The 27,350-nt window shown below is 40.5% G+C and overlaps 2 protein-coding genes across 2 annotated transcripts in view; one reads left to right on the forward strand and one right to left on the reverse strand.

Moving 5' to 3' along the window:
• Positions 1-3,064: 3,064 nt before the first annotated feature.
• Positions 3,065-4,782, forward strand: LOC138366319 (cornifin alpha-like). The gene is made up of 2 exons (XM_069327352.1): positions 3,065-3,157; positions 4,426-4,782. Exons 1-2 carry the CDS (start codon positions 3,065-3,067, stop codon positions 4,780-4,782), a joined length of 450 nt encoding a protein of 149 aa, XP_069183453.1.
• A 3,159-nt stretch (positions 4,783-7,941) lies between these two features.
• LOC123751906 (neural cell adhesion molecule 2) overlaps positions 7,942-27,350 on the reverse strand; it is a 159,626-nt gene continuing 140,217 nt past the window's right edge. Inside the window, exons 15-17 of the mRNA XM_069324903.1 lie at positions 22,942-23,048; positions 15,883-16,679; positions 7,942-8,084 (exon numbers count right to left, since the gene is read on the reverse strand). Coding sequence (XP_069181004.1) covers positions 15,909-16,679; positions 22,942-23,048 — 878 coding nt within the window. The 3' untranslated portion in view covers positions 7,942-8,084; positions 15,883-15,908. The remainder of the gene's footprint in view (positions 8,085-15,882; positions 16,680-22,941; positions 23,049-27,350) is intronic.

A 27,350-nucleotide genomic window follows, 5' to 3' on the forward strand; every position in this document is an offset into this window, starting at 1 on the left:
ATTTGAGTGATAAACTAATGTCACTGGAAGTACCTTTAGGTTAGCTCCACAAGTATCACCCTAGGTTGGTATAGACACTAATTAATCACTCAAAAAGTGCAATGATAATAAGTAAACTATTATATGTACACAACTCGACTCGAGCTGGTAACAATTACACCCAAAATAGGGTCTGCAACATTAATTAATGGTGCTAGGTAGTTCAATGCAGTACAACTAGACTATGGTAATAAATGGGACTAGGATGAACAATAAATAGTTCAACTAGTCAATGGTAATACTGGACTAGGTTATCAATAAATACTAGTGAATGGTAATATCCTACCCTGGTGTGGGTTGGCTAGAAGTAAATATTATATTGAGAAAACTAGTGCAATATATATTAAACATTCTCTATTTATGAGAAATAATATACACAATTGTTGATGATTGCCTCTTAATTAGTCTCTAGAGTTATTTAGAAATATTAAATCTTATTAATGACCTCGCGAAATAAACACCACAGAATTCGTGGATAAACTTCGTGATCGCAGCCACTAATTTGGCTGGCTTTAAAATAAGCGCTGTCACTTCACGGAATAACACTCCACGAAATTGGTGGGTGACCGTGAAGCCATTGGGCTGAGGGGCTCCTGAGCTGATGCCGGGTCACCGCGGCCGGTCTCGTGACTGGCAATATTTGTTCACTAATTTATTACACTAGTACCAGTGTATTTAATGAGTCCACTGGTTAACTCTGGTTTATCCGGTACAAAGGTGACCAAATAATCTCGCTCCTGCGACTCTGATCTTAACAATGGCTGATTCCTTCCTACTGCAACCCGTTCTCGCAAATTTAATAAGTCAATATTGACTTATTAAATATGTGCATAGGTGACATACTTAACATAATAGATACCCTTAAAAAGATTCATAGAAAACACCGACCTTACCTAACCTTGTTAGTATCTTAAGATAAGCATCTTATAGCTTCGTAATTACAATTATTACCTAACCTATAATAGATATAGGTTAAGTAATAATTGTAATTACGAAGCAATAAGATGCTTATCTTAAGATACTAATAAGGTTAGGTAAGGTCGGTGTTTTCTATGAATCTTTTTAAGGGTATCTATTATGTTTAGTATATCACCTATGCACGGAGTTAATAAGTCAATATTGACTTTACGAATTTGCGAGAACGGGTTGCCTACTGACGCTAGAATCACGAAGAAGTTACGCAAGCACTTACGAACCTGTACATCTTTTCTCAATCTTTGGCGGCTTTGTTTACAATTATTAAACAGTTAATAAGCTCAGAAGCACCAGGAGACTGTTTATAACAATAACAACAGTTGATTGGGAAGTTTTCATGCTTGTAAAATGTTTAATATATGTAATCAAAGCCGTCAAAGATTGAGGAAAGATGTACACTTTCGTAAGTACTTGCGTAACTGCTTCGTGAATCTGGTCCCCTGGCTCTCTCTATCCAGATGTCAATATTTGGTAGAAGTGTCAAATTTACTCTATTTTGGTACTGATAATTATATTAATTCAAATGAAATGCTTTTATGATGTTAAAAGTCCAAAGACTGCTGTATTAAGAATAATTCCCACCAGTATAGCTGGCGAATTTAATAGCGACGTGGCAATGATATTCCATTTTCTATTGACGAAAAATTCCACTACAAGCTATATTTTCTATGGGTTAACTTTTGTATACAATCAAGCAGCAATATTATCTGCTTATTGTATTTAATATTAGTAAATGGTGTCAGATGTTTCGACAACAAATCTGTAATCTCATTACCACCCAATAACAACATATTCTCCTATCAAAACATAAATACCACACACACACACACACACACACTCATATATATATATATATATATATATATATATATATATATATATATATATATATATATATATATATATAAATATATATATATATATATATATATATATATATATATATATATATATATTCCGTCTGAAGATGTATTAATATACGAAAGTACTCAAGGAAATTCCTGTTTTAATTCTTCCTTCGTGGTCTGACACTCACATTTCTCATTACGTTAATTTTCATGATTTACACAAATTTTATATTATTATATATATATATAATATAAAATTTGTGTAAATCATGAAAATTAACGTAATGAGAAATGTGAGTGTCAGACCACGAAGGAAGAATTAAAACAGGAATTTCCTTGAGTACTTTCGTATATTAATACATCTTCAGACGGAATATATATATATATATATATATATATATATATATATATATATATATATATATATATATATATTAAATTTCACCTTCCGATATTCTACCCCGCGCCAGTCCTACTGTGGTGGGTACTCCCCCATAATGGACGAGTTCCAGCCAGGATTCTCCCAACAGCATTAGGTTAAGGAAGGCTTAGGGACCATTCAAGCTTGTTCACATTTGTGTAGCTCATGTGGCCCCAACATGCGAGGTGATTCGATCAAATATCTGTCCTCAAAATTCTGTCCACCGAGTGCTCTTCGGGCTTGGGATAAGGGTCTGACGACTTCGAATCCTTTTGAACAGTCAGTGTTGCCTAGTGGGTTAAGTGTCGGATACGGAAGTGCCTTGGCTGTCTGTATTCGACTCCTTCAGGGGTTTCTCCCGCCCCGACCACGGCGGTCTCCAGGTTTGGAGTCCCTCTGCCTTCTTTTACCAACTGAGTGGTAAACTCCGGAGCTGGAGCCCCCTAGGGCAGTTCGTTGTTGCCTTCAACCTCGTTCTGTCAGTTCCTGCGACGGCGCTGGAACTAATTGTATTGGCGTTTCCCTTTCAATTGGAGGCTTTCGGCGCCTTGGAGAGGAGTGACCTGCTGCATGGGTAACAGCTTCTCCCCCCGTATCAACCTACCCTGGCTTTGTGCCCTGGAGAGGCCACTCCAGACCGACAACCAGAGCGCAACTCTTTAGTCTCCTGAGACTGATGGATGCCTACTGCTACTACTATAAATAATATACATTAGTTGAGTACCTGCTGTGCCCGGGATAATCTCTTCCACCAGCTGGTCAGACTGTGCAGGCTGTGAAAATGATGAACGACCTTGTTGAACGTGGAATGACACTAATTCAGGAATTCAATGGCTTACTCAAACATGAAGATCACCTACAGCTCCTCCTGAAGGTTGTGAAAGAACGTAGGAAAATCCTCCCCGGCAACATGAAGAAGACTCCTCACTGGAAAGGCTTGAATTGTCAATGGTAGTAATGATTTGGAATGTTATTCCTAGTTTTGTGTGCATATAATGTGCTACAATTTTACCTTCGTAGACAAATGCTCAAGTTTATTGAGATTGTTTCTTAACATTAAGCTATGTAGTCGTAACGGCTTAGTGCGTTCTCCTGATGATTACCTTACCCCTAAAAATGATGGTACATTCTTAAAACTGTGCAGGTGGCTGCATGAGGCTTAACCTGACCCGTCTATGACCATCTCCGGAGGAAGACCAGTCACCCTGCAAAGTTTAGTCTCGCTTCCCCCCCCCCACTCCCCCCTCGAACAGGCAAAAGACAGACAGACTAACTTCCTATCTTATTTAAATAGATATCTTAACAGACTATTTACCTGGGGGGTAAATTGGGTGGGAATGTCTTCAACAGGACTCAGATTTCATCTTCACTACTCCACAGTCACGTCATTAGCGCAACACGTGTCTGCAACGAGAGCACTCTCCTTTCTCTGGGATAGAACCCTGTTGTTGTTTTTGTTGTTGTTTAAGATTCAGCAGCTGGAAACAAAACGTTCCAAGTAGCACGGGCTATGGTGAGCCCATAGTGGACTATTGGAGCGGGGCTGTAACTTAGACGTAGAACCCCCTGTTTCCTGAGGCCTCATCAACTGTTGCGCGTGTTCCCCAATACGTCTTCGTAAACGCTCTCGTCACACGAACTATGGCGCCATAGTCAACAAGTTGTACTACGTGAGAAAAACGCCACTATGGCTCTAATAGGCCACTAAACAGCTGTCGAAGTACCTAAGGTGACGAAGGCACACACAAGAATGACACTGAGGACAGCGAAGGTGACCCCAAACAGCTGGGAGAGACCCAACAAGACGCCGCTTCCCCACACACTAACTTGAGCCACAACATGGCTCATTGGGAAACTATGATAAATTCCGGATAACGTGTACCTTTTTTTTATACAGAAGCTGGAGATTGGTGCTGCGTTATTTAGTTAGTTTAAGCTCCCACACGCAGCGTAGTTGCCACAACGCGCTGTTGCCACTACTCGTTGCCTCTCTACCCCAGTCACTGTACGAACCATCGACAATTATAATTGATTTTCCCTTTCACTGAACATGAGATTAACAACGAGAGATTGATCAATTATCCTTCAGGAAGGAAATTATGAGGAGAAATTGCTTAGCCAATAAGACTTTCTGGCACTTAGAAGGGATATAAGGAGAGGCTGCGTGAGCATGCACAGGAGGACAGGCTGCCTGAGCATGCACAGGAGGACAGGCTGCCTGAGCATGCACAGGAGGACAGGTTGCCTGAGCATGCACAGGAGGACAGGTTGCCTGAGCATGCACAGGAGGACAGGTTGCCTGAGCATGCACAGGACAGGCTGTCTGAGCATGCACAGGAGGACAGATTGCCTGAGCATGCACAGGAGGACAGGTTGCCTGAGCATGCACAGGACAGGCTGCCTGAGCATGCACAGGACAGGCTGCCTGAGCATGCACAGGACAGGCTGCCTGAGCATGCACAGGATAGGCTGCCTGAGCATGCACAGGACAAACTGTGAGCATGCACAGGACAGACTGTGAGCATGCACAGCATGCATTATCTCCTGCTCTTCTAGTGTTCTCTAATCTATGTGTTTATTACCTGATGATCCATCAAGCTGTGGGTGTATGGGATGTGTGAAATCTAGTTGTTTATTATTACTAAAATCTTGCTCTTTGAATTTCACACAAGTAAATGATTGCGTTACACAATATAGTGTGTTGAGAGTCGCCCAAATTATTTACCGTTCTAGTGGCTTATCTGAGACTAGATATCAATACTTAGCGCCCTGATTGCGTGCTGAGAAATAATCAGAATGACACTGGTAAATTAGAGCTCTTTAGTGTATTAGAGATTAGACGACACGGCTTGGCGCCCCCCTTTATGGGGCTTGGCGCCCCCTTCACGGGAGACTAACGCCCCCCTTCACAGGGGACTGGCGCCCCCCCTTCACGGGGGACTGGCGCCCCCCCCCTTCACGGGGGACTGGCACCCCCCTTCACTGGGACTGGCCAGTCTCGAATTAATAATAATTACGGTTAGGTTACTCCTTTAGGATTAAGTAAACTTAAACTTAAGTAAACTTTAACTTAAGTAGAACTGAAGTAAACTTATGTAAACTTACGTCAACGTTACTAGGAACGGGATTTCACGGGGACTGGTGCGTATACCTCTGCTAATTTGGTTACTAATTCACTACTTCCACAGCTACTCACAAATACTGTGTTTGTCGCTTAATACAAACGTTGAGTGTGATGTATTAATTTTATCATTGCACGATCATCTTTTACCGGTTGAGCTGTTTCACACACACCAAACTGTTCTGGATGTTATGGTGACGCTTCGCAACAAGTTACAGCATTAATGACACATGGTTTTTAAGCTCACTAATCTATGCTTTTACTTCCATAGTATTAGTAAATATATTGCAGTTTCTTCTTTTTCTAAAGATAAAGTTAACAAACGAACAAATCCACAAGGGCCGTGACGAGGATTTGAACCTGCGTCCAGGAGCATCCCAGACACTGCCTTAATCGACTGAGCTATGACAGGGTAAAAGGGTTGAAACCGAAGTTCTACTGAACTTCATCCCAGAACTAACATCACGTTAGTGTGATCTCTGTGTGTGATAAAATTAACAAGTTTAAATTTAACAAATTATAAAGTTAACAAGACTGTTCTGTGTGTTTCTCATATCTTATCCAGTAACACACGGGCTCGCACCTTACTTGTAGAGTGTTAGTAGCAGGTCTATATATTTCCCATAACTGGCTTGTTTAGGGAACATAAAACACGTGACTGGTGTGGTGTAACAGGGGGTAACGTAACGCCTCGTTATAACCCCAAGACATTCCTCACCGGAGACAAGATGCCTCGCAAGTCCCACGCAAGTTATTCAAGGCAAGACTCCGTGTATGTGTTGTGTGTTATAGCGTATATTTTGATTCCTGTTGTGGACATGTTCATGTAATTCTCAACAAGGACCACCTAGAGGGCTTTCCTGGATAGCCCTCTCTAGGTGTTCCTCGAGTTGGAGTCTTAGACCACTGGTAGTTCTCAGGACGTAATCCCTGGTCCGGTTCTAGGGGGGTTAGTTAGACCTTGCAAACAGCCTTCCCATTTAACAAATATAGCGGATTGGTCATATGAGCTTCAGACAGGACTAGGGGCAGAGTGTACGTAAAGCGATTGGTGATTGTTCATCACGAAAATTCTTATTGTTTTGGGTAAAAAGCTCAAGGTTATTTAAGATTTGTACTAGATTTGGCTGGGCTCTGGTTTTGGGCCTCCAGATCCTCCCAGTGAGTTAAGTTAAGTTCCAGGCTGGTCGACGTTTGTACCATCATGGCCAAGTCGGTTAGGACAGGTGTCTGGGATTCATCAGAACGCGATTTCAAGTATCTCCATTGCCCCAGAATGATTTTCGTCGCCTAACCACTTGGGGTGGACGGTAGAGCCACAATCTCCTTTCATGCAGGTCGGAATTCAATCCCCGACCGTCCAAGTGGTTGGGCACTATTCCTTTCCCCCGTCCCATCCTAAATCCATACCCCTTTCAAGTACTTCATACTAGTAATGGCTTGGCGCTTTCTCCTGATAGTTCCCTTCCACTTCCTGGACCAGGGTGGGAGTAGCCCGTTATCAAGTCAGACTTGTTAAAACTTCGGCCCTCAAACATGCAGCCCGTACTGTTCAACAAAGCCCAAATGCTCGTTAATCCAGCCTGCAAACCCCTTGTTAATGCACGAAAAATGGTTTACACACGACTGCAACCCGTCCTCACTCTAGGCTGGTAAAAGCGGCGGCCGTCCTCCCTACACGCATTCATCAATTTTAACAAGCTGTGTATTAAATATTGTTTGTTCTCATATATAAATTAATATTATTATACATGAAAATTCTATGTATAGTTACGCGTAGGTTAGGTTAGGTGTTTAGGTTCTGTTGACGATTATTTTTAATTGTAGTACGTGGGTGAAGCATTTACAGCGTTGTGGTTCGAACAAAATTAGTCAGTGAAACACTTGTTTCGGAAGTGTTCGAACGAAATCAGTTGAGAGTCGTGTGTAAACCGTTTTTCATTCATAAACACCCGGGGGTTTGGCGGGTGCATGGAATTTCTTTTTAGTCGTTGTTTGGAGGACGGGATGATTTGTCCAGTCCGTCCTCCAAATAAAGACCCATGCGTCCTGCAAACAAAGCGATTCCATCCACCCGCCAAACCCCCGGGTGTTTATGAATGAAAAACGGTTTACACACGACTCTCAACTGATTTCGTTCGAACACTTCCGAAACAAGTGTTTCACTGACTAATTTTGTTCGAACCACAACTCTGTAAATGCTTCACCCACGTACTACAACTAAAAATAATCGTCAACAGAACCTAAACACCTAACCTAACCTACGCGTAACTATACATAGAATTTTCATGTATAATAATATTAATTTATATATGAGAACAAACAATATTTAATACACAGCTTGTTAAAATTGATGAATGCGTCTAGGGAGGACGGCCGCTGCTTTAACCAGCCTAGTGTGAGGACGGGTTGTACCCCAATATGGTGAATTACATCTTAAAAATATATATATATTTACTTAGAGACGGAGACACAAGTGAGCAAATAGTTCAGTATTCTCTCTCCTCCTTCATTAGGATAAAAAATAAAAACAACAATGAAAATATATGTATATATTTATATTTATATATATATATATATACTTTATTCCAACCAATGACAGTAGCCATTACAGAACACAGTTTGGAGGGCAAGAACACCATGATGAACGTGTAGAAGAGAACACTGGCCGGTCTGGAGCCTGTAATAGAGAGGGAATTGAATTAAACTGAAAGAACTAATTTTGAAAATAAGAGAGTGCCATACGATTTATTAAAGTGCGAGAGAATGTTAGAAATAAGTGGGAAAACACTGAGAAAGCGGTTCTAATCTGCCAAAATATATCAAACATTTGTATAAAGAACTATTGTATGTTTGAGAAATAATCTGTAAACTAATGGATGTTGACATTTTTCAGTGCTAGTTAACCCAGCAAAAGTGAGAATTTCTACGTGATAATATTTTAGAGAGCTTGATATTTTGACTAATTTCCTCAGCCTTGTTGCTTGATGAATAAGTATATGTAAGCAGACGATGAGTTACAATAACGTGGCTGAAGATATGGTGACCAAACCCCACACCAGAAGATGGAGAAACGAAATAGTTTCTCCATCTATCTATCTATCTATCTATATATATATATATATATATATATATATATATATATATATATATATATATATATATATATATATATGCGAACAAGCCTGAATGGTCCCCAGGACTATATGCGAATGAAAACTCACACCCCAGAAGTGACTCGAACCCATACTCCCAGAAGCAACGCAACTGGTAACTACAGGGCGCCTTAATACGCTTGACCATCACGGCCGTCAAAAGGAAGTGATAGCCGAGGCTATTTGAGCCACTTCCCCGACGGCAACTCGGATGGTAATCTTGGGCATAGCATTTCACCAAATCACCTCATTCTTTGGGGCACACGTGAGGAACACAAATGCGAACAAGCCTGAATGGTCCCCAGGACTATATGCGAATGAAAACTCACACCCCAGAAGTGACTCGAACCCATACTCCCAGAAGCAACGCAACTGGTAACTACAGGGCGCCTTAATCCGCTTGACCATCACGGCCGTCAAAAGGAAGTGATAGCCGAGGCTATTTGAGCCACTTCCCCGACGGCAACTCGGATGGTAATTATATATATATAATTATATATATATATATATATATATATATATATATATAATTATATATAATTTATATAATAATTATAATAATAATTTATTATATATAATTATATATAATTTTATATATAATTTATATATAACGTGTGCCCCAAAGAATGAGGTGATTTGGTGAAATGCTATGCCCAAGATTACCATCCGAGTTGCCGTCGGGGAAGTGGCTCAAATAGCCTCGGCTATCACTTCCTTTTGACGGCCGTGATGGTCAAGCGGATTAAGGCGCCCTGTAGTTACCAGTTGCGTTGCTTCTGGGAGTATGGGTTCGAGTCACTTCTGGGGTGTGAGTTTTCATTCGCATATAGTCCTGGGGACCATTCAGGCTTGTTCGCATTTGTGTTCCTCACGTGTGCCCCAAAGAATGAGGTGATTTGGTGAAATGCTATGCCCAAGATTACCATCCGAGTTGCCGTCGGGGAAGTGGCTCAAATAGCCTCGGCTATCACTTCCTTTTGACGGCCGTGATGGTCAAGCGGATTAAGGCGCCCTGTAGTTACCAGTTGCGTTGCTTCTGGGAGTATGGGTTCGAGTCACTTCTGGGGTGTGAGTTTTCATTCATATATATATATATATGCAATTGACGATCACAAAACACTGATCATTTTGTCAGTCTGGTGTTGACAAAGGCTTTAACAAGCCGAAACGTTCACCTCATTTCATATTTCTCTGTGGATTTTCCGCATATATATATATATATATATATATATATATATATATATATATATATATATATATATATATATATATATATTTATATATATTTATATATATATATATATATATATATATATATATATATATATATATATATATATATATGTCGTACCTAGTAGCCAGAACTCACTTCTCAGCCTACTATTCAAGGCCCGATTTGCCTAATAAGCCAAGTTTTCCTGAATTAATATATTTACTATAATTTTTTTCTTATGAAATGATAAAGCAGCCCTTTTCTCTATGTATGAGGTCAATTTTTTTTTATTGGAGTTAAAATTAACGTAGATATATGACCGAACCTAACCAACCCTACCTAACCTAACCTAACCTATATATATAGGTAAGGTTAGGTTAGGTAGCCAAAAAAAGCTAGGTTAGGTTAGGTTAGGTAGGTTAGGTAGACGAAAAAACAATAATTCCTGAAAACTTGGCTTATTAGGCAAATCGGGCCTTGAATAGTAGGCTGAGAAGTGCGTTCTGGCTATTAGGTACGACATATATATATATATATATATATATATATATATATATATATATATATATATATATATATATATATATATATATATATATATATATTTATATATATATATATATATATATATATATATATATATATATATATATATATATATGTTGTACCTAGTAGCCAGAACGTCGTACTCGGCCTACTATGCAAGACCCGATTTTGCATAATAGGCCAAGTTATCCTGAATTTATATATTTTTCTAATTTAGTTATGAAATGATAAATCTGTCCATTTCATTATGTATAAGTTAGTTTTAACTCAAATTAAAAAAAAATTAACATAGATATATGACCGAACCTAACCTAACCTAAACTAACACAACTAAGTCAATAAATTATTGTCGTAATATAATATTATTATAATAATTCCTATGAACTAATTGGAAACAATTTATTGAAAATAAAGAAAATTACTCGGCCTATTAGGCAAATCAGGCCTTGCATAGTAGGCCGAGAAGTGCATTCTGGCTACTAGGTACGACATTATATATTTAATATATAAATGAGAAGCAATGAGACGTGAGTCATGTAAACAAAACCTTTGCCCTATAAAAATTTAAAATGTTGAATTTAATTCAAACAAAATTTATCATTTTTATTAATCCCAAGATATTAATTCAAAATCAGAACATTGGATAGTAAATAAATGCCTAGAAGCTAAAATCGATGCAATGGTTTTAAAAATAGAACTTTTGAAAAAAAGAAAAATGTAAAAAATATGGAATAATAGGAGAGAGAACAACAGTATTGAAGAAAACTTTGAGATTTCTGGAGAAAATTTCAGAGTTAAAATAAAAGTGAGAGCCTTGCAGAGGAAATGATAATCTTCGATTTAAAAATCCTATATGTAAAAAAAATACAATCTTGCAATAATAATAAAAAAAATGTTGTAGGTAAATTTATAAATGTGTAGGAGATATAATAACACATAAATTAATATAATAAATGAAAGCTCTATTAGCCCCTACGAGCCAGCTGCTCTACTAGCCTGATTGATCCAGCTGTTCCACAAGCCTGATAGCCAGCTGCTCTACAAGCCCGATAGAGCTAGCTGCTCTGTAAGCAAAGTCGCTTTCTCTCAAGTTTGGTCGAACTTATCTGTAAAGCCTTCGAATGATTGTTTCAATGGTGTTAATTGGTAACTTGTTTTAGTGAACTAAGCGCCAATTTGTATCCCATTTCTCAACCCTATTACTCATCCCGTCCTCAGACCAAGTCCATTCCATCCAGCGGTCGACCCCACACACACTTTCATAAATTTTAACATGCTGTTCATTCAAAACGGGAATTTTCTCAAATATAAATTAATATTACAATATTAGCATATTGTTCATATATAGGCATAGGTTAAGTGTTTAGGTTCTGTTGGCGATTATTTGTATTTGTAGTACGTGGGTGAAGCATTTACAACGTTGTGGTTCGAACAAAATTAGTCAGTGTAGCACTTGTTCCGGAAGTGTTTGAACGTCATCAGTTGGGAGTCGTGTGTAAACCGTTTTTCATTTATAAACAGGGGGTTTGTCGGGTGCATGGAATGGACTTTGTCCTCTGTTTATGAGGACGGACTGGATTACGGGTTGGGTCGCACACGTGAGGACTTCAAGTATTTACAATGGCCCCAAGTAAATTCTTTAGAGCTTTTGTTACTAAACCTGCATGTTAATCCTATAACCCTTGTGCCTTTATTTCTAACATCAAGGCATTACTTCGTGTTAATTATGACTCTTAGGTTGTTTCCACACTTTAATTTAGCAATTTTAACATTGTATGATATCTTGTGTTTTATATTTCTTTTCCTTGGATAAGAAGTTACGATTCTGTTTAATTCGGTCATCCTGTAAGGTTGACCGAATTAAAGGTCGCTACCTGCAGGTGGGCGTTCAATCCCCGACCTTCCAAGTGGTTGGGCACCATTCTTTACCCCCGTCCCATCTCAAATCATTATCCTGACCCCTTCCAAGTGCTATATAGTCATAATGACTTGGCGTTTTCCCCTGATAGTTCTATTCTGTATCTCTCTCTCCCCCCTCTCTCTCTCCCCCCTCTCTCTCTCCCCCCTCTCTCTCTCCCCCTCTCTCTCTCCCCCCCCTCTCTCTCTCCCCCCCTCTCTCTCTCTCCCCCCCTCTCTCTCTCCCCCCCTCTCTCTCTCCCCCCCTCTCTCTCTCCCCCCCTCTCTCTCTCCCCCCTCTCTCTCTCCCCCCCTCTCTCTCCCCCTCTCTCTCTCCCCCTCTCTCTCTCCCCCCTCTCTCTCCCCCCCTCTCTCCCCCCTCTCTCTCTCCCCCCTCTCTCTCTCCCCTCTCTCCCCCCCTCTCTCTCCCCTTCTCTCTCTCCCCCCTCTCTCTCCCCCCCTCTCTCTCTCCCTCTCTCTCTCTCCCTCTCTCTCTCCCTCTCTCTCTCTCTCTCTCTCTCTCTCTCTCTCTCTCTCTCTCTCTCTCTCTCTCTCTCTCTCTCTCTCTCTCTCTCTTTGTGTGTGTATTCACCTAGTTGTATTCATCTAGTTGTGTAGGCGGGGGTTGAGCTTTCGCTCTTTCGGCACCGCCGCTCAACTGTTAATCACCTGACTAGCTCCCAGGTACCTATTTACTGCTAGGTAACAGGGACATTCAGCTTGAAAGAAACTTAGCCCATTTGTTTCTGCCTGGTGCTGGAATCCAACCCGCGCCACAGAATTACGAGTCCTGCGCGCTATCCACCAGGCTACCAGGCCCCCTGTAGGCCCCCCCACACACATACACATACACGTGTGTGTCTGGGTGTGTTTGTTTATTTTAGGGTCATTGGGAAATGTATCCATGCTGCTGTTTGCTCCGGAATCAGAGTTATTTAAGTTTGCGGTAAGCAATAGAGATCTCATGACTGAGATCTGGACTTTGGTAACTATTCTCCACCCTTACGTTATTTCACTTAAAGCTGACCCCTTTGTTTCGCCTGTGATATCCACTACGGGATCCAATTGAAGTGGACCTGTGTTACCTCCCCCCCTCCCCTCGCCCCCCTTTTCCTTCCCCATTACTCTCTGTCAACATTGCCTTTAACTTTTCTGACGATTTGGCATTACATATTTTGATCTATAGCTATTGCAGTTCTGCTTCAAATATGTTCCAGATGAAAATAAATATATTTATTAAACGTGCCTGACTATTTGTAATAACATAAAATTCAAAGCATGGCGTTATTATAAAGGTTATGGAATGGCAAAAAAACAAAAAAGTAGGTTTTGTTAAAAATGAGAACAATGGAAAGAAATGAATGCAAGATGTGTATGAATTGAGAGGTGTAACCCCGTTTCTTGTTGTATATATACACTGAGGAGTGTATACCTTGCTTCTCGGTTAACATACACTGAGAGTCTATTTTAGTCCTGGGATATGTTCAGTATCAAATCATTCTTACTGGTGTGTCAGTAATCAGTTGTTGACACCTTCGTAAGCCCTCTGGAGGCTTACTAAGCCTCCAGAGGGTGATACGGATTAGGCTTGCCAACAAACCAAGAAGTGCAAGATCTAAAAATAAAATGAAAGCTTCAGAGACAAAGGAGATTTAGAGAGTAATTTGTATTCTTTGAGAGACAATTAGAGCAATGGAAAGAAAATGAGAGAGAATTGGGAGATGAAAAGGGAGATGAAAAGGGAGATGAGGTGAGTCTTTTGAGTGAATGTGAAAGTTTTCGTGATAAAATGAAAGGTTTTGAGAAAAAATGAGAGCTAGTGAGATTAGAGAAGCTCTTTGGACATATTAACATTGCCATGTGTTGTATATAGTTTTAAGATGATGTTGAATCAATACATAAATATATTTGGAAATACAGTAACTAATATTGGTAAAAAACAGTACGCACATTGTTTTGTATTAATAAAAAGTAATAGACTTATAATCATCGACATGAACTTTATGAAGCATTAATGTATATTAGAATAAAAAAGTGAGAAACTTAACAAGAATATATACTCTTGATATATATATATATATATATATATATATATATATATATATATATATATATATATATATATATATATATATATATATATATAATCAAGTTATAACCCTGAATGGTATATTGCATGCATTTTATATACTCGAAAATTCCAAACGCCTTTGCTAGGGCTCGAACTTCCGCCCGCGTGATGCAAAGCTGAGTTTTGTACCACTGTACCACAACACCACAGAGCTGAGTGCTGTACCACTGTACCACCACACCACGAAGCTGAGTGCTGTACCAATGTACCACCACACCACAAAGCTGAGTGCTGTACCACTGTACCACCACTCCATGAAGCTGAGTGTTGTACCACTGTACCACCACGCCACAAAGCTGAGTGCTGTACCACCACGCCACAAAGCTGAGTGCTGTACCACTGTACCACCACTCCATGAAGCTGAGTGCTGTATCACTGTATTACCACACCACAAAGCTGAGTGCTGTACCACCACACCACAAAACTGAGTGCTGTACCACCACACCACAAAACTGAGTGCTGTACCACCACACCACAAAACTGAGTGCTGTACCACTGTACCACCACGCCACGAAGCTGAGTGCTGTACCACTGTACCACCACTCTATGAAGCTGAGTGCTGTACCACTGTACCACCACACCACAAAGCTGAGTGCTGTACCACCACGCCACAAAGCTCAGTGCTGTACCACTGTACCACTTTTAGATCCTGTTGCAAAAAATCACTACTTCTTTTCCAAATCAATTTTTACAGTTTTTTTTCGAGATCAAGTGTATTTCACTATACATCATATTTCGTATTAATTTTATATTATATTTAACAATTAATATATTCTAGCTGAATCTTTTCATCTATTTGTATATATATAAATCCTTTCTTTTTTTGAACACGTTCAAGAAAACTTATGTTCATTATGTAGTTCGATGCCCAATACTGACCAAAATAATCTTAATTGAACCAAAATAAACTGAATTATAACATTAGAAATTGTATCACTAACTCTTCTAGAAACCAAATTTCGTATTTGCTTTATATGGGACGAAAATCTATTCACTAAATGGCCCTTTGTTCCATACTCTTATAATTACCCAGTATCTTTCTCACATTCAGATGTCGCCATTTTCAGCGCTATTCAGCTGGTGCCTGGTAGCCATGTTATCATTTCTCCGCTCTGAAACTGCACTTCTGAGATCATGTAACTGCATCTGCCTATCATCTGCACATTTAATGTCTGTTCAAGTCGTCCAGGTCCGATATCATCTGAATTTTAATGTCACCGTCAGTTAAATATTTTGTTGTGTTGGTGCCTACCTAAATCTAAGTCATATATATATATATATATTATATATATATATATATATATATATATATATATATATATATATATATATATATATATATATATTTATATATATATATTATATATATATATATATATATATATATATATATATATATTATATAATATATATATATATATATATATATATATATATATATATATATATATATATATATATATATATTTATTAGTACAGGAAAAAGGGCAGAGGTTGCAGGACAGAGCCTTGTGCTACTCCATTGGGAACGACTCACCATCTCTACGTGTTGGCGCGGGGCTCTCAGACCACCGTCTCGGTGGCCTGCATCAGTTGGTCCACCGGACAGTGGAAGTCAGTCCTTGCTTTCGTATAATCTTCGGAGTCTTCTTGTTGAAGCCTCTTATCCGGGCACTCATCAGAGGGGTCATGATGATGATGGTGATGATGATGACTCCCCGGATATTCCTCTGGAGAATCTTGGTGTTGAAATCTCCTGCTGTGGTAATCGTCCGTCGGGTCGTGGTGGTGAAGTCTCCTTGCCGAGAATTCTTCGGACGACCTAAGATGCTGTAGGCCCCTTCCTAGGTACTCTTCGGAGGGGTCCTGGTGCTGAAGACTTATTCGTGGGTATTCTTCGGGGGAATTTTGACGCTGAAACCTTCTCCCCGGATATTCCTCCGGAGAAAGGTCTTCGTGCCGAAGTCTCTTCTCTTGGCATTCTTCGGGGTTATCATCTTGATGTTGACGCCTCTTCCCAGGATACTCTTCGGGAGAAGACTCTTGGTTATGAAGTCTTCTCGTTGGGTATTCATCGGAAGAGTCTTGGTGCTGAGTCCTTATGTCAAGATATTCCTCGGAGCCTCTGCTTAGGGGCCGCAACCCCTGGTCATCCTCGGGGTCTGAGTACGTAAGACGGACTCCTGGATAACTCTTGGAGTCTTTATTCACAGCACGGACCCCCGGATAGCCCTCTAGGTGGTCGTTGTGTTGGAGTCTTAAAGCCTGATAGTTCTCAGAATCTTTGGATTGTAGTCTTGCGTCCGGATACACCTCTGCTGACGCCAGGGATTTCTGCACGAGTAAATGAACAGCAATATCAGATGAGCAGCATCAGAACTTAACAGAATTTTGTCATTATACATACTTCAAATAACTTATTTCCTCTTGTGAACAAGTACAGAGAACATTGGTTGAAGACTTATTTTAGGGAGCAAATCGGAAATTTGAGCAGATTTTTGTTATACAGTTGATATTAATATTTGTGTTAATGTAAGTATAATTTATGTTATTGTTAGGATAAAATATTTGTGTTAAAAACACGAATTACTTAAAGACTGCAGTAGAATACCAGTACTTTTACTAACACGTAGGTACTCACCCTAGTAAGACAGGAACTCACACTAGCAGCACAGTTAGCCACCCTAGACACACTGTATCACACAAGCACTGACCGTAACCACATATGTACTCATCCTAGCCACAGAGGTGCTCACCCTAGGCACACACGTACCTAGTTATTCAGGTACTCTACCCACAGAGATTCTCACCCTAAGCACAAAGGTACTCACCTTATCCATACTGAAACTTACCCAAACTATATAGGTACTCACCGTAGCTACACAGATTTGTTTATCCTAGCCACAGGGATACTCTCCCTAGCACCAAAGTAGCTCACCCTAAGTTGAATAATCTGGGGCTACGACCGTCCCCTATTGGATTTTGCCAACGAGACGTCCCTTAGGCCGGGGAGGCGGATATTGGTACAGCCGGCTTTGATAGGGGACGAGCGGAGCCAGACGCATTTACTATGCTCCCTAAGGGGATGGCTCCAGAATCACGTCCCTATGAGCATCACCTCCGTTTTAACATTAAATTCGTTTTGTTAATAACGATCGTTTTAATAGGGGACGACGGCACTACCCCCTACCCACAGTCAGTTGAAGCCAGTTTGATCAGCCATCTCCTATCCACCTTAGGTTGTGACACTCCCCTGCCCATCTAGTTGGCCCTGTTAAGGATAGTCACCCGGTTGCCCCTCTACCCACCAACGCCGTCCACAACTGTCTGCACTGTCCTAGGTGGTATAACTGATAGTTACCTTCAAGATCCAGTTTGTCTCATGGCTTTTGCCTAGATATCTTGTAGAGGGGGAATGTGTTGTCAGTGGCCCAGTGTTTTTGCCACACAAGGCTTCTGAATTTGTTCTTATGCTGTAACAGTCAGCTGAATCAGTACCATTTTTTTGAGAAGTGTTTACAAAACTTTCAAACTATAAAATTTCTTTCGACATTAAATTTTTTTTTAACTTTAAATCTTTGGCACTTTCTGTAACACAACTTTTCCTGTAACAAATATTTCCGAGACATAACTTTTTATATCAGTTTTTAAAAGCATGTCAACATATTTCTTGAATGCATTAACGGTACGTTTTCGATGTTATTATGTTGGCAGGTTAACAATACAAAGTATTTATTTTCTTTTAAGCATCATATTTTTATGAATAAAGACATGTGAATATACTCTTCCTAAAATCACAGTTTCATCAATTCCATATTTAACCCGACACAATGTTAATAATGTTATATCAGTTTTACCAATAAAGATATGTTTATGTATTTTTTTTGCATTTTTTGATGCATCATTGGCAAGTGCACATATATCCACGCATTTCTCTCAAAAGCATATCTTTCGTCAATTATTATTTAACCCACGGCATACATCTCATGCTCATATCATTTAAGAAACAGTGGGTATGTGTATACGAAATATGTTGTCAAACTTTTACTTTTCAGAGCCATATGTCTATTCGTCTTCAAAATCTATCAACATCTAACATAGCAAATTGCATCTTCTTAATTTCTAATTTTTGTTGTCCATCATATTCCAGTCTATACTGGAATTATACTTTTTCATCCCAAAACATGTCACAGAAAGTATAGTTTCACCGACAACTCAACCCCGACCTAAAGCAGAGCTAAGTTTGAGACCTAATGGCTCCCCATTTCACTCTTTGTTATGTTAAGATGTTTATCTCAATCTTTGTCCAGTGTAACTATATTTACGTCTAAAAGGTAGAAATTGTTATATTTTCTAATAAATTACTTCTCTGAGGTCTTTTCCACCCCTTAGCTAAAATATTGATTAAAGGGGCGTATTGATTGACCAGACTGATGCTACATCAACCTTATCATAGTCTTTACCGTTGGTGATGACTTCGTGGTCAATTATCGTGGTGTTCGACGAGAGCGATCACCACGAATGAATGAGTGAGTGAATGAGCTCATTCACAGTCTTGGAATGTGACGGTTACTTGTCTCTTATGTGAGAAAAGAGAATGTTCAGCGTCCCTAAAACGCTAGATGAGAACCTCTCTCTTTCTGTCTCCTTTGATTATATGGAAAACGATTAACTTGAACAATTAATGAATGAAAATATTGCAGACAAAAACCTCGTTTTAACAATAACTTAGTCGTGAATGCAAACAGGATTGATAGGCTGGGAGGGATGGGACTTATTTGAGCTTTTGTTTCTGCTGTGTTTCGATACAGTGAAGCCATTTGGAGTAATGCGGGAGCTGTAGCAAGTAGATGTAACTAGCCTGATATAGCAAAAGCTAGGCTAGCGTGTATTAGGTTAAGACTTGGATATAATACGTTAGGTTGGGCTAGGTTAGGTTAAGCTAGAATAGTGTGGGATAGATTAGGTTATTCAGACTTGAATGGATCAAGTTTGGTTAGGTTTAGGTTTTGGATATAATAGGTGAAATTAAGATAGGATAGGTTAAGTTGGGTTTGGTTAGGATAGGATAGGTTAAGTTAGGGTAGGATGAGAAAGGTAAGGATAGGATAGGTTGGTTATCTTGAGGTTATCTTGAGGTTATCTTGAGATGATTTCGGGGATTTTTAGTGTCCCCACGGCCCGATCCTCGACCAGGCCTCCACCCCCAGGAAGCAGCCCGTGACAGCTAACTAACTCCCAGGTACCTATTTTACTGATAGGTAACAGGGGCATAGGGTGAAAGAAACTCTGCCCAGTGTTTCTCGCCGGCTCCTGGGATCGAACCAAGGACCACAGGATCACAAGTCCAGCGTGCTGTCCGCTCGGCAGACCGGCTTCCCTGGTTAGGATATGGTAAGATATCTTGGGATAGGTAAGGAGAAATGTAGGGCTGTTAGATTAGGGGTAGGATAGGTTATGTTCGTGCAATTATTGAATTAATAATATATCAATAGCTGCTAAACAAATAATATACTGAAATGTTTAATAATATGGGTGTAATAGAGTATTATTATTTCTTATAAGAAATAAAATTCCTCGATCTATTTGCTAGTGATTCCTAATGGCTGTTTGTGAGAGTATGGATAAGGAGCTGCCTATCAGGCGTTTCAGGAGTTAATGTAATTAAGTATTGAACTATCATACGAATCGTATGCTAGAGAGTATTATTAGGTGATCCTGGAATATTATAACTATTGCAGCTTTTGATAATAAATCAGTTACCAAATAATGATGACCGAAGCACATATCAGAAAGTGAAGAAACGATAACGTTTCGGTCCGTCCTGGACCGTTATGAAGGGTTGGTCATCATTTAATAATTAATTATTAAAAATGATTAATAATTTATTAATAATTTATTAATAATTAATAATTAAATTAAATTAATTAAATAATAAATAAAAAATAATAAAAAATAAATTAATAAAATAATTAAACATTATTCGTTCTCTGGAGAAATAATGTTTAATAATATGCCCGAAGAAAGTAGTGTGGGCCTTAAACATTTCCTCTTTGCATGTATATAACTTATGTAGTCGAGTTAAATAATTAATGTTTGTATATTATTAACAGATAGCGATATATTATATAATGTTGAAGATGGGCGAAATCATATGCAGTTGAGAGTAAGCTGTGACAATTTATCTTGGGTCAGTAGGATCGGTTCGGATATTTCTATAGATATATAACAGAGTTTAACTAGAAACTGATAGCAGTAGTGAAGACCCTGCGGGTTAATTGGGACGTCTGTGAGGGTTAATTATATTTGCCAGTCTCAAGGAGGGAGGTGTGTGGCTGGTGCGTCTCATTAAATCAACCATCTGACTCCCCTTCCTGAGTGGGTAATTACCTCTCCATCACTCTCTCTCACTCTCCCTTGCTCTCCTTTACGAACCACTTCTGCTAATAAAGAGATGGATAAATGCATGAATGAATGAAATATTGATACAAAAATTGTATAACTGAAACGCGGGTTGAAAATACCGCAGAGTTATGGGTTGTGAGGCGAGATATCTCTTAGGAAGCAGCACAGGTGACATGTATCTCGTCGAGGCTAAACCTTGAAGAGTTGAAGGCTGGTTAGTGATCCCGAGGAAGAAGGAATAATGGAGAGTATAGGCTCTGTCTGGATGATGCTTATAGCAACCTTGATCCGGCATGATATGTTATAACTAGTTTCAGACAGGCTGAATGATAAGGCCCCTGTCTTGGCCATATATAGGACGGGCGGTAAGCTGGATATTGATGGAAACTGCGGGTCACCCCATATAGCACAGTGCAGACATTGCGGAGGGAGTGGGTGTAGGGGGAGGGTGCCTGGTTAGGACTTTGCGCTCGCTGGAGTGCGACAACGGGCTCTCCATAGCCCGTGCTACTTAGAACATTTTGTTCCAGGTAGCGAATATTATACAACAACAACAACAGCAGGAGTGCTAGTGGAAGGGTAAGGGGAGAGAGGAGGTCACGACCTAAGGTGGAGAGGAGATGGCTGATCAAGCTGGCTAAAATGACTGTAGGTTGTACCATCCCCTCTCAAAATGGCCGGGATGGGCAGCACCGACGTGAGGTCAGAACAGTATGTTATGAAAGAAGGGACGGGATGTCGAAACAACGTAATCCTCTAACGGACGGGATGCTGAAGCTGTTCCTTTGGAAGCACAGTAAATGCGTCTGGCTCTGTCAATTCCCTGTCGAATCCGGCTATGCCAATAGCCGTCTCCTGTGCAAGTCAGTAAATTAGAGGCCGTCCACCTTCCAAAATAGAAATAGTTTGAATACTATCCACGACGGTATTAAACCTGGCCACACATACCCACCTTAGCCACCCATGTATTTTCCCCAGCCAAAATGGTACTCACCCTAGCCACACAGGTACTCACCCTAGCCACACAGGCACTCACCCTAGCCACACAGGCACTCACCCTAGCCACACAGGCACTCACCCTAGCCACACAGGCACTCACCCTAGCCACACAGGCACTCAACCTAGCCCCACAGGCACTTAACCTAGCCCCACAGGCACTCAACCTAGCCCCACAGGCACTCAACCTAGCCACACAGGCACTCACCCTAGCCACACAGGCACTCAACCTAGCCATACAGGCACTCAACCTAGCCACACAGGCACTCAACCTAGCCACACAGGCACTCAACCTAGCCACACAGGCACTCACCCTAGCCACACAGGCACTCAATCTAGCCACACAGGCACTCAACCTAGTCACACAGGCACTCACCCTAACCACACAGGCACTCAACCTAGCCACACAGGCACTCACCCTAGCCACACAGGCACTCAACCTAGCCACACAGGCACTCACCCTAGCCACACAGGCACTCAACCTAGCCCCACAGGCACTCAACCTAGCCACACAGGCACTCACCCTAGCCACACAGGCACTCACCCTAGCCACACAGGCACTCAACCTAGCCACACAGGCACTCAACCTAGCCACACAGGCACTCAACCTAGCCACACAGGCACTCAACCTAGCCACACAGGCACTCACCCTAGCCACACAGGCACTCACCCTAGCCACACAGGCACTAACCCTAGCCACACAGGCACTCAATCTAGTCACACAGGCACTCAACCTAGTCACACAGGCACTCACCCTAACCACACAGGCACTCACCCTAGCCAGACAGGCACTCAACCTAGCCACACAGGCACTCAACCTAGCCACACAGGCACTCAACCTAGCCACACAGGCACTCACCCTAGCCACACAGGCACTCACCCTAGCCACACAGGCACTCAATCTAGCCACACAGGCACTCAACCTAGTCACACAGGCACTCACCCTAACCACACAGGCACTCACCCTAGCCACACAGGCACTCACCCTAGCCACACAGGCACTCACCCTAGCCACACATGCACTCACCCAAGCCACACAGGTACTCACCCTAACCACACAGGCACTCACCCTAGCCAGACAGGTACTCACCCTAGCCAGACAGGCACTCATCCTAGCCACACAGGTACTCACCCTTTCCACACAGGCACTCACCCTAACCACACAGGTACTCACCCTAGCCACACAGGTACTCACCCTAGCCACCCCTTCCTGCAGCGAGACTCCTACAGCATCATACACAGGGGTCAAGATGGGCAGCTCAGATTTGGCAGCTCCGGCAGCCAGCAAGTCGAAGGTGTCTTCTGTTTCAAAGTACATGTCAAAGATACATGTGAGACATCACATATATATGATACATACACGTGAGATGTAATTATTACAGATACGTGACAGAAACACTCGTTATAGATACTCAGAGATAATCGGGAAAAAGATACAAATATGAGGTATGTGTGTTTAAGATGCTTCTGAAAGTTACTTATGGTAAAAGGAGCCAATAAAGCCGAGAGATAATTATGAAAGATAAATATTTGAAATATACATTTGAGACTCATTGAGATACTCATCTAAGAGCCACCATTGAAATACTCATCTGGGAGTCACCATTGAGATATTCATCTGGGAGTCACCATTGCGATACTCATCTGAGTTTTCCCACTGATATTGATACTTTAGACTCAGTATCTATTTACATTTATCACCAAGTTATAGAGCTACAATTTATAAAGTCAGTTGTTGAGAATTATCATTTTTATAAAATTACAAATGGTTTATAATGTTTCGAATTGCTAAGTTTATGAAATATAAAAATAGTGAATAAACTTGACACTTTGTCAATTTGCATTTTGCCTATATGGTTTTACTTGTAGGTTTTGCCCTGCTACATCCATAAATTCCCATCCCGCCTCCCTTCCCCGTGAGCACTTTGCTTCCTTAATTCCTGTTCCCTCTCTTTCTCTCCCCTCGATTCCTCCCTTCATAATTCTCCTCCACACACTCCTTCCCTGTCTTGTTATACCAGCTAACCTGTCTTCCTTTTATTAATCATTCCCTGTTCCTTCCGTCTTCCTGTTCCTGTCTAGGCCATTCTCCTCCCACAGCCCTTACCCCTCTCCTTTTCCTGGTTCTCTTCTTTCTTGCCTTTTCTCTTCCGCTAAACACTGTCTCTCTCTGTTCTGTCTCCCCCAAGCTTTCTTGTCTACAGCAAACAAAGAGTAACTCTAAACGGAGAGTCATCCATCTGCATGAACACAAAGTTGGGGTCCAAACGGATCAAAACTCGGCCCAATTTTACTTATAATCTACATAAATAACTTAGAAACTTGATTAATGACAACAAATGACACAATTTGCAGAGGGCAAAATATTTGGTCATATGACTCTACGGCCACCATCAGTTGTATTGTATCAGGGAACATAGACGGGACTCTCCTTATCCCAATAGATAACATGACGGGACTCTCCTTACCCAAACAGATAACATGTAGACTCATGTTTTTCCAAGTGCTGATGACTTTCCTCACTCGTATCATCCCACTTATCAAGTCCTTCCTCTCTCTCTTATTAAGTCCTTTCTCCCACTTGTCAGGCCCTCTCTCTCTCTTATGAAGTCTTTTCTCTCTCTTATCAAGTCCTTTCCCTTATCAAGTCCTTTCTCCCACTTTTCAGGTACTTTCTTCCTCTTATCAAGTCCTTTCTCCCACTTATCAGGTACTTTCTTCCTCCTATCAAGTCCTTTCTCCCACTTATCACGTACTTTCTTCCTCTTATCAAGTCCTTTCTCCCACTTATCAGGTACTTTCTCCCTCTTATCAAGTCCTTTCATAACACCCTCTACTAACCCCCTCTCTCACCTAACACCTTCATTTTCTCTAAGCTCCTACTATCTTGTTCTCCCTTGGTGTCTTGATCTTTTCTCCCATTTTTTTCAATTTTCCATTTTAGCTGTCATTTCTTTTCATTTTCTGCGTTCACTCGTTTGACTCTTCTCTCAGCTCTCCTACGTTCTTTACCATCATTTCCAACTTTACCTTTCTTCCAGTTTCCATAACTCGCCCCTCCAGCTCACCGGATACTATTGAATCCCTGAAGTTTTAACAAGACAGCCGCTGCTGTTCTCTCTGTCATTTAACTGTTTTTTTTTAGACTGGTAAAATAAGGATTTTGGTCATTATTTTTTTCGGTCACTAGCGTTATGACCCCAGGTAGCCTGAGGAACGAGTCTACCTGTCTCAGAGTTATTCCGCCTACCGGACCTGATGGGAAGGTCAAAGGAAAGATATATGTATGTATATATGTGTATATATATATATATATATATATATATATATATATATATATATATATATATATATATATATATATTGTATATATATATATATATATATATATATATATATATATATATATATATATATATATATATATATATATAGTATATATATATATTGTGTATATATATATATATATATATATATATATATATATATATATATATATATATATATATATATATATATATATATATATATATAGTATATATATATATATATATATATTGTATATATATATATATATATATATATATATATATATATATATATATATATATATATTGTATATATATATATATATATATATATATATATATATATATATATATATTATAATATATATATATAAGTGATATGAAATGAGATGTCGATGCTTTGGTGACATGACAGGGAGCTAGCAGGGTGTCATGACCTTACTTGAGTCACAGAAGTCGTGAGAGAGGGTTGTGCTGTGTTGAGCTCCTGGAAGAGGAGGAGGAACCCCTGTGTGCTCCTTCAAGAGAAAGGAACCAGGCTGGCATTTATGTGTGAAGCCTGTTGGAGGACTTAATGTACTCAAGTCAGGAGCAGAAGAGCTGTGAGGCAGTTTTAAAGAGACCTAGTTGGATGTCTTAGAGGACGACAACTGGGAGCCGCAGCTGAGTGTTCTTGAGATGCAAATTCTGCGTTAAGCTAATATAACAGTTGTTACAGTGCTTGACTGTGCTTGATCGTGTGCCCAGCGATCATGGCAAGTGATTATGTATATAGTACATATATTTTATTGAGCCAGTGAACTAGAATAAGAGGGCAGAGAAAAGAGAACATGCTGGAGGGAGCGGCGATGCATCCGCCCTCGCCAAATGTCAGTGGATGACATTTGTGTTGGAGAACTGCAACGTTCGTGTGGGAGAACTGCAACGTTCGTGTGGGAGAACTGCAACGTTTGTGTAGCACAACTACAACGTTTGGGTTGGAGAACTACAACGGTTTGTCTGGGAGAAGTTAGTGAGAGAACTTCATACCAGAGGAGAAGTGTATGTTGAACTCCGAGTGTGAGCTGTAACTCATAGTGGGAGCTGAACTGCAAGGTGGTGCAGGACTTCAAGTCAAGTAGTAGAGCCCCAGAAACATAGTGAACCTTGGAGTAGTGTAGGGAGCTACACGTCGTTCGTGGGAAGCGTTTGGATAGAGCTTCACTGACCTTTAAGGAGGACTTCATGTGCAGATGATTGGAGGAACTGCAGGAATATCTTATAGAATATTTTGAGGACCCAGATGATGATTGTAGTAGGGGGGACCTCGAGTAATGGAACAAAGGACTATGTTTACCTTGATGTTTAAGGGAGTGTTTGATTGCGTTTTGGCATGAAAGGCGCAGTGCAAGGTGAGAGAGTGATGCATTTTGTAGAGTAGGAAATATGGGAATATTTTTATTGAGCCATGTATTGCTGTCTAAAGCAGTGAAGGGAGCAGAAGGTTTTAAGCCGAAGCTGAAGTAGCAGCCTGATACAATTATAGGTTGGAGACATAAGGCGATATAGGAGAGTTATCAGTTGGTAGCAACCTAAGAGGTTACATTGTTTAATTGTTGTTCTTGTATATGTATATTGTATGTATTTTTGTATTAAATATTATGTTTGTTAGCTGGCTTTTGCTCTAGTCCTGGTGAGGCTTCCTGGCTAGTGAGAGAGAGACACGGCTACAACTTGGGTGATAGTGGACTATAACTAACTAAAGGGGATTGAGGGATCATCCCACAGTACTGAGAGTGCGGGGAGTCACGGCGGCTCAAGACGGGGTGTGTACACACGACAACTCGGCAGTGTGAGCCGCACCCCTAAATGAAGGTGACGCTGAACCCCTCTCCCAGAACCAGACGCTGGTTCACCAGACACCCAGAACCAGGGTGATCTCCCAAATACCTACAAGCCCTCCAGCGTCCATTGGTGGTCGACCGACGGTAGCGGGAGTGTGGCTTCTGAGGTCGGTTGTTTGTTCTGTCAGGGGGTAGTTGGGGGTCTCTGTTCGACGGTAAGCTAATATCAGGTTGGTTCTAATAACCAAGCTTCGTTCTAGGTATAAAGAAACCACTCCCAACTTCATCAACCCCCTGACACTAGGAAATTAAAAGTTGAAAAAAGGTCAAGTTTTGGTAGTCCATAATACTAATTTTTCAAAGGGATGGGATGAAAAAAACAAAAACCAATGGCTACTAGTTGCTGCACAAAAATTAATTCATGCAACGGCAGGAAGACATATTTGCCTCCGTGAGGCAGTTCTGTTCATGCC

The sequence above is a fragment of the Procambarus clarkii genome, chromosome 2 (assembly GCF_040958095.1).
Source record: "Procambarus clarkii isolate CNS0578487 chromosome 2, FALCON_Pclarkii_2.0, whole genome shotgun sequence".
Classification (NCBI taxonomy): Eukaryota; Metazoa; Arthropoda; class Malacostraca; order Decapoda; family Cambaridae; genus Procambarus; species Procambarus clarkii.